The following is a 13,017-nucleotide window of genomic DNA, read 5'->3' as shown; positions in this document are numbered from 1 at the left end:
CACTAGTTGTAATCTGTCCATTCAGATTCTATGATTCTTCCTGATTCAGTTTTGAAAGATTGTATATTTCTAAGAATTTATCCATTTTGTCCAGATTGTCGAGTTTGTTAGCATATGGTTGTTTGTAATATTTTCTTACGATCCTTTGTATTTCTGTGGAGTCTGTTATTAATCCTCCTCTTTCATTTCTGATTTTATTTATTTGGGTCCTCTTTTTTTTTCTTGATGAGTCTGGTTAAAGGTTTGTCCATCTTGTTTATCTTTTCAAAGAACCAGCTCTTGGTTTTATTGATCTTTTGTGTTGTTTTTTTAGACTTTATTTCGTTTATTTCTGCTTTGATCTTCATTATTTCCTTTCTACTCACTTTGGGCTTTGTTTATTGTTCTTTACCTAGTTCCTTTAAGTGTAATGTTAGACTTTTTTTATTTGAAATTTTTCTTGTTTTTTGAAAGAGGCCTGTAATGCTACGAATTTCCCTCTTTGGACTGCTTTCACTGAGTCCCATAGTTTGCGTTTTGTGTTCTTTTTCATTTATTTCAAGGCATCCTTTGATTTCTTCCTTGATCTCATTGTTAAACCGTTCACTATTTGTTAACATTTTCTTAGCCTCCATAAGGCTTTGTGTGTTTTTCAGTTTTGTTTCTTGTGATTGATTTCTAGTTTCATACCATTATGGTCAGAGAAGATGCTTGATACTATTTCAATCTTAAATTTTTTAAGACTTGTTTTGTGTCTTAACATATGGTCTATCTTAGAAAATGTTCCATGTGCACTTGAAAACAATGTGCTGCTTCCGGGTGAAATGCTCTGAAGATATCAGTTAAATCCCATCTGTTCTAGTGTATCATTTAAGGCCACCATTTCCCTGTTGATTTTCTGTCTGGATGATCTATCCATTGATTTCAGTGTAGAAATGTTTTTATTTACCTTACCTTTAATAGATATACTGGAAAGTATAGTCATTAATTGATTTTAAAATAACTGTTATAAGAATCTATAACAGATATTTATCTGTGTTCATGATTGCCCTTCCAAAGTCTATGAATCCCTTGTAATTGTATGCCAGTCTGTGGTTTTGAAAGTTTATATATAATTTCTGGGAAAATATCCATAGCTTTCATTTACTTCTAGAAGAGGTCCATGACCCAAAGGAGAATAGAAAATTTACTGTGACCAAAAATTGACAAGATAATGAAACTAAACTGCATGAAATATTTGTTAAATAGAAAATACACTCAACAGTAAAAATATAATTAAATTTTTCATTTGTCACAAACTCTAGCTAGTGCTCAAACTAAATTACTGGCATAGATCCTTGCAAAAATCACAATATTCCTTCAAAGAATCACATTTTTCAGACCTTGCTCTCAAATAGGAATTTGGCAAATTCCAAAGAGCCCACTGTTTAGAGGCAATGCCTGGAATCTAACCCAGTCTCTACTGAATTTTTCAGTTCTCTTTGATTCACCTGGAGTATGAAACACAAAGGTCTCTATATACTAATTTAATTGCCTATATGTCTTATCAAAGTGGTTTTCAAATGATCATTATAGATCATGTTGGGTCTAAATTGTCTTTCCACATAAAAAAAATTTCCTCTTAATTTTGATACTAAATTATTGATCAGTAGTGCCATTTAGACAAATCTTTCCATTGCATAAAGCAAACTGGAGTGAAAACTTAATTATCTTTTCTAAAAACATTTGCATAGCAATTTTGTTCAAATTCTGTCTTTGGAAATTAGTGCACAAATCTAATGAAGCTAAAAGAGTCTTGTGCTTGTTTACTGGAAGGAGTAATTTGAGAATAAAAATAGTAAGACAGCTACAAGTTAAGTGGAAAACTTAGTGGAGCATTGATAATGCTGAGTACTGGTTACTCTTCCAGGCCGGAATAGCTGTTAAAGGGTGGAACTGTGAACCCAAATGCCTTTCCTTAAGATCAGACATGTTTAGATTTAGTTCTTAACTCCTTATCATTTGACAACCTATTGATTTGTATTTAATTTTTATATTTTCTTGATTGATAAAACAGTTCTTTTTCTCAGAGTTACTTATTGACTTTATACAAAGTTCTTGGGTTTGTTGAAAATTCTGTTTTTCTGTTAATTTCCTCTATCCAACTTTATTTGGGGGGACATCACTAATTAAACCACAGAAGTCAAATCTCACATGATTTTTCTCCTCCCTGCCCATCTCATCTTGTTATATGATTTTATGTTGACAATGCAACCTCATTTAAATAACAATGAATAGTCTATGCAGGGTTGTTTATTAATTATTTTTTATGAAATTACTATTTTCTTATCAGAGTAGTCCTGAAAAAATTTCTGCATATATTTCCCTGTTGCAAAACAAAGTTTAAATCAAATGAATTTTCCAATTGTGGATTTTAGTTTGACTTTAAAAAAGGGATAGAGAGAGTGAATATGTGGGAAATCTTTAAAAATTAAATTTTTAAAAATTCCTTCAAAAAATTGAAATATATTCTTTTCTTAGGATCTCTAAAGTATTTGCCAGTATGGCATCTTTTTTTGTAAAACCAGAGATGTATGTTTTTTGGCTTTTTTAATGGCCCACTTAGCAGGACTCAAGTCTATTCCCAATCACAATCATTTAATTCAGCTTTAGGGGGAAAACTGCCTTCTTTATGTAACCATGTGTGAAACACAAGTCGTCTCTCTGGGCCACTCAGAGTTCTATTAACCTCTGCAGATCCTATCTGATTGGGTAGGCCTCCTAATTGGTACATTACTCACACTTCTCTGCCTGACTTGTTCCCCTCAAATAAGGTAGCACCATGGTAGAAGCCAAATTCATCACATGCCCTCCAGCCTGTGACTACAGACACAAAACCAAGTGGATCAAAGTAAACCACATAATTAGGAACAATGAATGTCTTTCTGAGATTCTTAAGGATAATTCCATAATTCCTAAATTCTACCTCTTCCTCAATTTTTTGATGCAAAATAAAATATATATTTTGGTTTGCATAAAAACAATTCTATTAGACATTATATTATAAAATAATTGAGATGGGTTTTGTTTGTTTTTTACTGATTATTAAAGTATCACTTCTCATTGTAGAAAATTTGGGGTGGGTGGGGAAACTTAAAAGAACAAAATGAAATTCAAATTAATTATAATCCCTCCATGGGTATATTTTCCCATTAACATATATGTAATATTTTATTCTCATATTAAGGTCACAATGAATATACAAATTTTTTTTTTTCACTTAGTATACTATAAGCATTTTCTCTTATTAAAAACTTTTAATAGTTGTAAAACATTTAGGCATAAGGATCATTGGTGTGTATCAATAATATCACCTAGGGAGCTCTGTAAAAATGTAGAAACTCTGCAACCAATTCAGAAGAATTTGATTTAGCAAGGCTAGGCCTGAGCATCTATATTTGTAATAAGTGGTTCTAATACTCATACCAACTTTGAGGACCACTGTTGTGCACCAATATCTAATTAATTCTCCTCTTCAGTAGGACATGTCAGTTGCTTTCAATGTTTTGCCATATAAATGTACTATGAGATTTATGTTACTTTATCAACATCATTGATTAATTTCTTAGGATTGATTCCTCAAAGGGGAATTATTATCAATGGTTATCAAGGGTAAGAATTGTTTTAATCTTTTAGTATATAAAGCCATATTATTTCTTTCTAGTTTCTAATTCTATCATCAGTATATGAAGAACACACTCATCTTATTAAATTCTTGATTATATTGAATATTATCTTTACTTTTATCTTTTCCAATATGAATGGCAAAAAATGAATTTGTATTGTTTTAATTTACATTATTTTAATTCCAAGTAAGGTTGGGTATTATACATGATTTGTATTTTTTCTTGAGTGGATTATCTACCAATATCCTTTGCTGATTTTAAAAGATTTTCTTTTTTTTTTTTTACAAAATTTCTTGATTCACACAATTTTTAAGTTTTATTAAAACTTTAAAAATATATTAAGATGCATTTGGAACTATGAAAAACATTCTTAGCATCTTTCAGGTAAATATTCTGGACATTTTAATACCAGATATTTAAATTTTATAGAGAGTTTAGTATGAAAAGATCACTCTAGTTAGGACAGCACAGGCTTAAAACTGAGGAGACTTTCTCATTTTTATGTAACTAATGTATCCTTTCTTATAAGGATATAAAAGCACTAGCAAAATTATACAGTAGTTTAAATAAATAAACTGGATTAGGCCCATACATTATTGACATCTTCACCAGCAAGGAAATGATAATATTATTAAGTAAAATGTAACTGAATTTGTTTTAACTAGACTCAATATAATATTGCAAATTATTTATTCTACAAATTATATATGCCCTAAATATTCTGTGTGCAGACAATGAATAAATCCCAGGCTTGTATATTAGTCCTTTACAATAATGTTCCAAATCCAGGCAATCATAAAAATACTTCACCGAACTTACACTTCTAATTTTTTTTCTATTTACTTAGGTAGACATTTTCTTAGGTGCAAACTTTAAAACCTCAGCAACAGAAAAATTACACTGTAATAAATATGGTCCAGAAGAAAATATAATGAGCAAAGCCTAAAGTAAACATAAAAGCATGTTCACGTCTATAGACTTTACTGATAAATTATTTATGGAAAGGTAGAGGGTAAGAACCCATAATGTTTTTCTTCTATCTCTTATATGTTGAGCAGATCTCTATGACAGCTTCTCTGATGCTTAATGAGAAGAACTTCCCTTCTTATCAATATGTGTTTCTGAAAACTATGTCTGAAATCATGAAAGGGAGTCCCAAGGAATGAGAAAGTGCTGCAGCAAGGATCTGCCTCCTAGGTCCCTCATGTACCTGACTCCTTCCAGCGCCTTAGTCTTGCTTACGATCACTCCCTCAGTTCTGTTTCCTTTTTGCCTGGATAAAAAATTCCTTTTAATCTATGCTAGCAAACTGAGTGAAGTAACTTTATATATATTTTAAAGTCATTTGCTGATTCTTATTAATAGCATGTAAAAGCAATGCATTCCATGAAACAGAACACATGTTCAAGTGGTCCTTATATATGTGGTTTATACTGCAGTTTAAGTAGCAATTTAAAGAGGTCCTTGGACCTGAACTGATTATACAAAGAAATTCCATCTTCAGACAATTGTAGAAGACATGCAGTTTTAACAAGCAAGGGAATCTTGATATCCTGAAGACTATCCCTAAATGTTAATTACCAAATGCTTTCTATACATCATTAAAGAAAAATTAATTTTACATATGACAGGATAAAGTAGACTTTATTGAGGGAACACATGATTCTAGAAGGAGAACACATGGATTAATTGTGAACTGAGCAGTGAATTACCTATTGGTCAAGTGTATTATATTAACCAACTATAGATATATATGCACACACATATATGGATAGCAGTGTGAAACTAAACTGTTTTTACATGGCCTATTAGATGATATTAGAAATACAATGTCTTAGAATAATTTTGTAGAAAGCTTATTCCAAACAGTTTTCTCAATGTAAAGCTTTTTTTCCTTACCCATTCCTTTATTTTGCCTTTTTGTTTTCTATTGTGCTGTGAAACTGTCTTTGGATATGGCTAATAACCCTGTTAAATAACCCTCTCATGAAATGATTTTAGTTTTTCAAAGGAATGGTCTAAACCAATGCATAAAATAATTGGGATGTCACTTTATTTTTAAAGAATTTAATATGAATTTTAAGGCTAAAAAGTGGATTATAAAAATAATTTTCTCCAAAAATAAAAACAAATTAGCAGTTAGGTTTAAATCATTGAAAGACAAATTTAGTTTCCTGTGGACACAAAATAAATTAAAGCAGCTTCTTTCACTCAGCAGCATTAAAAATAAAAATAGACATCTCTATCATCATTGAATACGCAGCTACATTTCAGTCTGGTCCTTTTGGTGATTAAACTAACAACCTGATATTGTTTACTTTAGGAAGCATATTAATTATTTTACACCACTATGCAGAACTTACTTGAGAATGTGGAAACAGCTACTTATTTAATTAACACTTAGTAAACGGCAGTCTAACTCTTAAAAAGAGTTAATACTCTCAAAGTGTGGTTTACTCGTGGGAAATGTTTACTCTCCACGTGGATCAGACCATCACAACACGAACATCGTGGAAAATGAACGTCGATTACTTGAAATATTACAAACACATATTAAGAGAACAGACACTTTAAAAGGCTGATTTGTAGCGAACTGAATCTAATCAGTTTTTATTAATCAACTGGATGATCAATTTCAAGTGCTCATCATTTATCTGGGGTTGTTTTGTTTCATTTCATTAATTCATTTGGCATTAAGTCATCACCAAACTCAGTATTTATCGAATAGCATAGCACAAACTGTACTCAAATTCTCTCAGTATCTAAGCTATTCTCTAGATTTAACAGAAATTCTATTAAATGCCGGGAAAACCTCTTGAAAGAGACAGCTCACTTAAAAACTGTAACTCGCGAAAGTAAGAAAGAAACCAAATGCGTGGAAGACAAAAGCCCGTGAAATTTTTTATAAACCTTTTTAGAGCATAATTAGGACATTCTACCTCTGCCCCCTAAACTACAGAGATGAACATGGAGGAAATCTAATGTACAGAACTTTTTTTTTTTTTTTGCAAAGTCACATCGCATGTGGCATGACTTCCTAGAGTTCGGCTACTTAATTTAAACAGTCAAATTGGCTATGCGATTTGAGTTTCTCAATAGCATCCAATGCCTTTAAGAATCAACACAAAATTCAAATATAACAACTTTTTACTAAAAGCTGCTACTACCTTTCTCTGGACTATCCTGTGACGTCCAGCCCGGGAAACTGAACCAAACATAAAAATCCTAGATTCTGAGACCAGCAAGATCAGGCAAACAGACTCCCACAAATAATAAGGGAGATGGTAATTAAGCCATAGTCCGTTGTCGGGAAATCCGCACACAAAAATTAGCGGCTGCTTGTTGGTTTGTTCATGCCATTATATTTTTCCTTCTGGGAATGAATTTTCATTTCAGTCTCTTTTAGATGGTTGACATTCTCGGGCAAAGGAATTCAAGACACAGTATTTTCTCAATTACTAGTAAATCCAAGTTATCACTGTTTTGGAAAAAAAAACAACAATCCATGTAATTGGTTGATGATGATGTCGGTTATTTGGCAATAAACAAACTGCGAAAGTGAGCAGCACTAAACGCCACATGCCTGACCCAGTGTGACATTAGCTGCGATTGCCTTTGGCTCGGGCCCTGCCCAAGGGGCTGCGGGATGCCGAAATGAGAGGTTTATTTAGCGCCTGGGAGAAGCTTATGAAAGAGCTTAAGCCCTCATTCCTTCTAACATCTTAACGGCTGTGCAGTTTCTTACAAAATATGTTTTATCGTTTCAAGAAATGCTGTTAACCTCGCAGTTTTAAAACTGAATGAACAAGGCCTCTTGGACAAATTGAAAAACAAATGGTGGTACGACAAAGGAGAATGTGGCAGCGGGGGAGGTGACTCCAAGGTCAGCCTCAATGTCACCAAAAGCGGGTAAACAGTATGTCAAGTAATAGGTGCATCTGCTGGGAGACCCTAGTCCGGGCCTACGAATGCCGTCGGGACTGCTAGTCAAGCCCCTTCGCGACAACTAAAGTATGCAATTACTGTCAAAGCAAAAATATTTGCCGCCGTTATCGATTTGGGGACACACTGACAAACCTCATTAAAACCGCTGTTGAAAATCTCTGGCTCGGAAGCAGCTGTGGACCAAATCCTGTTAGTTCCCTAACCCTTGGCTTTGGAAAGCGGGGAGGGACGCTAGGTGTTGAAAGGGCGGTGTGGCGAAGAGAAGAGGTTCGCCAGAAGTCCTATGACATGTTTTTAAGTGACAGCAGTCACTCCGCCTAGATCTGCGTACTTGCCAGAAAGTTACTCTGATCTAAACCCCGCAGGCTTCCATTAAATAAGTTAAATAGTAAATCAAAGATAGTCATGTGAACTAGAGATTTTTTTGCCTCCCATAAGTGGACCAAACTACAAAGTGAGCCAACTATAAAAACAAGACCAACTCAGCGTGTTTTCCCTGCCTCCATGTCATATTTCCAGCTGTAGAAAATAATATTTAATTTCTAAACAGTGTCTAAAGAAAAAAGTAGGTATACGATTAACAGAATATACCACCTACTGTCCCAGAACCTTTCTTCACTAGTGGATAGACTTAAACAGTCCAGAGGTGGGACTGTTCTGAGTGCATTTTCTGTTCCTACATAGCTGCAATTGGTGTGGAAGAATATTGCAAATTCAGAAGTAGACAGTCTTGTCTTCCTTTTAAAATCTAGAGAATTGCCTGAAACAAGGAGCCCTGCTTCTCCTCAGTTTCTTGATTGGACTATAAATTCTCTCACTCAGCCACCCAACCCACAAAGATAGGCAGTTTTCGGGGAGCATCTGTCAGATGGCTGCTCACTTCACCCTCTTTCAGTGCCACAAACATCCCCCTCACTCCCAAGCAGAAGCGCCTCTCAAACTCATCTCACTTGTGTGTTCCCATCTAAAAGCTAGTCCAGCCGCAGGAGGATGATGAATAAGCTTTGCCAAACGAATATTCTGGCCACAGAGGGAGGCAGGAAAGAGAAAGCAACGGCCCAATGGTTTGGACCAACCCTGATCACCCATCTCCTGTCCTGAGAGAGCATGTGAGCCCTGGAGACCAAGGGCAGAGAAAGGCTGGAGGGGAGGGAGTTCCCAGGGCCTCCTTTAGGCTGGCTCCCCTCCCGGGCAGCTCCATTTGAGGGACCAACCATAGGTTTTCTTAAGGAGTATTTTTTTTTATATTTTGGAGCCCTAACTTGCCTAGAATGTTCTGATAGTTTCCATTATATGTATATGTATATATGTGTATATATAGAGAGAATTATTCCAGTTTACACTAATTTATGCAAATTAGAAGTGTATGAAAATGTGCTCTGATAGCACCAGAGAAAACAAAAACAAAGATATTCTATTCCATTAGAGAAATTTTACTTGCAAATTTTATTTTTTTAATCACAAATAGAAGTCTAACAAGGCTTAACAGATAAAGTTTTCCAAAAAATTAATAACGAAGCCCCATTTTAGTGTACATGAAAGACTCTCCAGAGAAAAAGCCAAGCAAGCAGAAGCAGAAATGAACACACAATGGAAAATGTGTGTAACAAGAGTCATTTCAATTGATTTAAATAAAGTTGGGCAACTAAGTCGGATTTTAACCTGTTTGCCTCCAACGCATTGTTTGTTTGGTACATAATGGACACGAAGTAAATACTTGTTGTCCAAAGAAATAAATATGAACCTAACCTTGTAATTTCCAAAACTCAAACTGCTGTTCTCGTAGGTATTCGGTACATTGCTTCCACCAAACATGAACCACCAAATGGTATTCTAAAACGTTATTTCAAATCTTAACAAGTAATTTTCTAAAATGTTATGAAAAATTAACCTCAAATGGTCCCTCGAATGAAACTGCATTATGTCCTATTTCCCCTCAGGAATTTTGTTTTCATACTAGAGACCGTTCCCAGCAGGTTATATATTGACATACTACTTATCACCGAGAGACTAGGGCTGCAGCCTAAATGTTCACCGTGCCCGACTCTGAATGGGTGGCGGAAGTGGCCTTGCTCCGGCTGCGTGACCTCACTTAGTTCAGAGGAAATTACCAGGAGGCAGCTTCTGCCTTTCCATTTTCGTTTTGTACCCCCGTCGGGTGACTGATTTTGTTTTTGGACTTATCTTGTGCCTCCCATTCAGCCTGATCGTCCTCACAAGAGGTAAAATAAGGAGCAAAAGTGCTGACTTAGGGAAAGACAGGTCCTGAGCCTCCGATTGCTGTAAAGCCAAGCGGACGAGCTGATTAAAGGCTGCAGGGGAAATGCACATTCAGGGGTCTCTGCACGAGCAAGTGTCCAAGACCAAACCTTGGCAGGAGAAAACCAAGGGGGACCACGGAAAGCTGTCCCACACGTTGAGCGGTTCCCAGCACTGTAACCAGGGAGGACGCATCTGTGGGGACCAAGAGGATTACCCACTGTCCTTTCCCTCAAGGACCTGTGATTTAGTGTAACAGCAACTGAACTGTTAGCCACTGTGGCCACTTCCAGTCACACCCCACGGCTGCAAATCATTAGCACCACCCCTCACCCGACAGGCATTCCCAGAGCACGAAGTTCCCAGCAGGGCAGCCCTGAGCCAAGAGGCTTCACACTGAAATGTAAAATTTTACCAAAAAACAAGGGAAAATGCCCTACTTTTTAAATGAAATAAAGTGGAAAGACATGATTTCAGGGGTATTAATTCACTCGTTTGAAAACTCACTCATTTGATAGTATTATTACCATGTGGTCTTCTTTTGACGATCATAAGAAATTCATACATTCTCGTGAATAAAAAACAGAAATTTACTCATTGACAGTGAACCAATTTAAGAATATCATCTCGATGTCTAAACCTTATTTCCCCCTTTAATTAATCTGATATGGTTTAGCCTGAGCACAAACCATACCCAGAATTTTATGCCAATTTTTTATGGGAGTTGTTTAATCCTGGTTCTACTCTCCTCCTATGTATATCAAAATAGACACACTCATAGGTGTGGATAACTCATGTAAAAATCATCTTGTAAATGTAATTATCAAATATTGTGTCCTTCAGGAATTATATTAGATCACATAATACCCAGTTTTTAATTTAGCTTTTTGAAAAATACAGCCCATTCCTGACTTTAAAATATGTTATACTTATAAATGGCCTCCTTCCCTTTGCCACAGCCATGGAAACCAGTGCAAGACTAAAGGGATTATTATGGGAAAATATGAATTCATAAGCACAGGGAAAATGTGGTAAACAAAAACCACTAAGGAAAGCTAACCCTTCGGGGAGGGATCTCCCAGTAATGAATTCCTTGCTCAGTACCTGACATTCCACCAGTTGACCAGTAAGCTTGGTTAATAAATATCTTATATTCAAAATTCCAATCTAATCCTACGTCTAAAACCAAGCTACTGCAGTGACTAGCAGAAGGGACAGAGCGGCAGGGGGAAGTCAAGGGGGTGGGGAAAATTAGGACTTCACGAAGGGGGCGAGAGAAGCCAGCAGCATTTACCTAATGCTCAATTTGCCTTCAGCCACCCCTTCCGAAGAAACTTGGAAACTGCTTTCATTGTCTTTCCCTTTTCAGCACGAACTCCTCCTCCTCCCATTGTACCTATTCAAAAAGTGTAACACAGGCTAAGATAATGCACCGAATAGTTTAAAAAGGCTTTAGCAAGCTGGCCTAGGAATCTAAACACTCTTAGAGTATCAGTTGAAGGGAAAAGCTTGTTCTGGATTCAAAATAGTTGGAATGTAGCCACTTTATAGAAGAGCCCTTACTCTCAGTAGATACCCTGGCAAATACTGTTCTACAAAGATGAATGAAATGCCGCTTCTGTTTTCAAGGAGCTGGCAGTTCACCGACCAGCCTGAAGTGTGGCTTTGTAATAAGCACTTCATAAAGGGAGGCGAGGGGGGTTGTAGGTAGCCCTCGGGTTGGGGCTAAATTAACCGAGCAGCCCAGCTAATCGCAATCCTCACCCCACCTCAGCCCTCCTCACCCCAAATTCAGCTTTTAGTAGAAAGTGTTAAATCATGCTCATGTTAGATTTTAATCCAAAAAAACAATATTCTAGGAATGCGGCAAATGCATATTCTTAAATGGAACAATGAACTTTGTAAGAGCTTACGACATTCATACAAAAATTAAATTGTATTCAGAGATCTGATAGACAAAAAGAAAAACATATTTTAGAAACATTTTTTGGAAACAACAGTACAAAATAAATGGCTTTTAATTTAACTCTTAACCAGAAAATTCAACCAGAACCCCCATTCCCTGAGTCTCCCCTTGTTAACATTTGTAATTGCACAGCTATGAAGTCGGACGGTTACAAATCCTGATTTCCAGTTGTGTGACTAGATGAGTTGGCCCCTCTGTGCCTTGGTTCCTGGTTTGTAAAATTCGGGTGGTAATAGTAACTAAGCATGTAAAATGCTTTTCACAATGCCCGGCACATAGTAAGTGCTCGGTAAATGTTAGCTATCGTTATCACCATCATTATAAATATAGCACCTAGTTTTGTAGATAAGTTTATGGAATTCATTTTCTGATAACCAAGGAAAATGCCAGCTGCGTCTCCCTGAATGCACTCTACATTTCCTAGGGGAGAGCCGTGAGGAGCCACAGCCAGACAGAATGAGTGCAGCGGCCTCAGGAGCATCGAGAAGGAAAGAGGAGCGCGAAAGTCTCTCTCTGAATGTTTATAAAAGTAAAAATAACAAAAAGAAAGAAACCAACCACAAACACAGTAACAACAGGAGAGGCTGGGAGTTACTGCTTCCCATCCAGCTTCCGAGTTCTGTACACACAGAGGTTAGGGCGGGAACGAAAGCAGACAGTCCTTAGTGTCCTTGGCACATTGATGCGGAGCGACGCCCGACCCTCTCCCGGAGACTCCCTATCAAGCACCTAGTACTGAAGGGCTCCAAGCGAGCAGAGAAGGGAGATGGCGCTTCACAGTACAGGGAGTTTGTTTATTGATCAGAATCTTATTTACCCCTAACCCATCAGGTGTTTACTGGTAAGAATTAGTAAAGTATATTATGGCCACTTCCCTTTGTGCTTTGATTAATGTGGCAGACACAAGAGGGATGCAAATTGCTTCTGGTGATATTGTGTAAGTTAAATAGTGAAGTTCAGAAGGAAAATGTCAGCGCGGGCTTATACTTTACAATAATGATTTACCTATTTGTGTCTATTAAGAAGCTGCATGAGGTGGACACCTGAGTCACCTTCCTCTTTCCATTCGGTCCTGGCTGAGAGAGGTGAAGGGACCCACTTAATGATGGACAGTGTAGACATCCTTTTATAGCATAAACTAAAATCCCTCCAGCTGATCATATGCACGTGAGAGATGAAACCAGTCCTATTTAAGCCGTCTGT

The 13,017-nt window shown here is 36.5% G+C and overlaps 1 protein-coding gene across 3 annotated transcripts in view; it reads left to right on the top strand.

Moving 5' to 3' along the window:
* The window catches only part of GRIA4 (glutamate ionotropic receptor AMPA type subunit 4), a 326,475-nt gene that overhangs the window by 306,001 nt on the left and 7,457 nt on the right, over positions 1–13,017 (top strand). For 2 of the 3 annotated variants that reach the window (XM_016207445.2, XM_016207446.2), the window contains exon 14: positions 7,413–7,527. The exons of the other annotated variant lie outside the window; for it this stretch is intronic. In XM_016207445.2, the coding sequence (XP_016062931.1) occupies positions 7,413–7,527 (115 nt within the window). The remainder of the gene's footprint in view (positions 1–7,412; positions 7,528–13,017) is intronic. 3 annotated transcript variants of the gene reach the window in all.

This window comes from Miniopterus natalensis, chromosome 11 (genome assembly GCF_054644295.1).
Source record: "Miniopterus natalensis isolate mMinNat1 chromosome 11, mMinNat1.hap1, whole genome shotgun sequence".
NCBI classification, from domain to species: domain Eukaryota; kingdom Metazoa; phylum Chordata; class Mammalia; order Chiroptera; family Miniopteridae; genus Miniopterus; species Miniopterus natalensis.
Note: the sequence above shows the minus strand (reverse complement) of the source record. Positions and strands in the feature narration are given on the sequence as shown.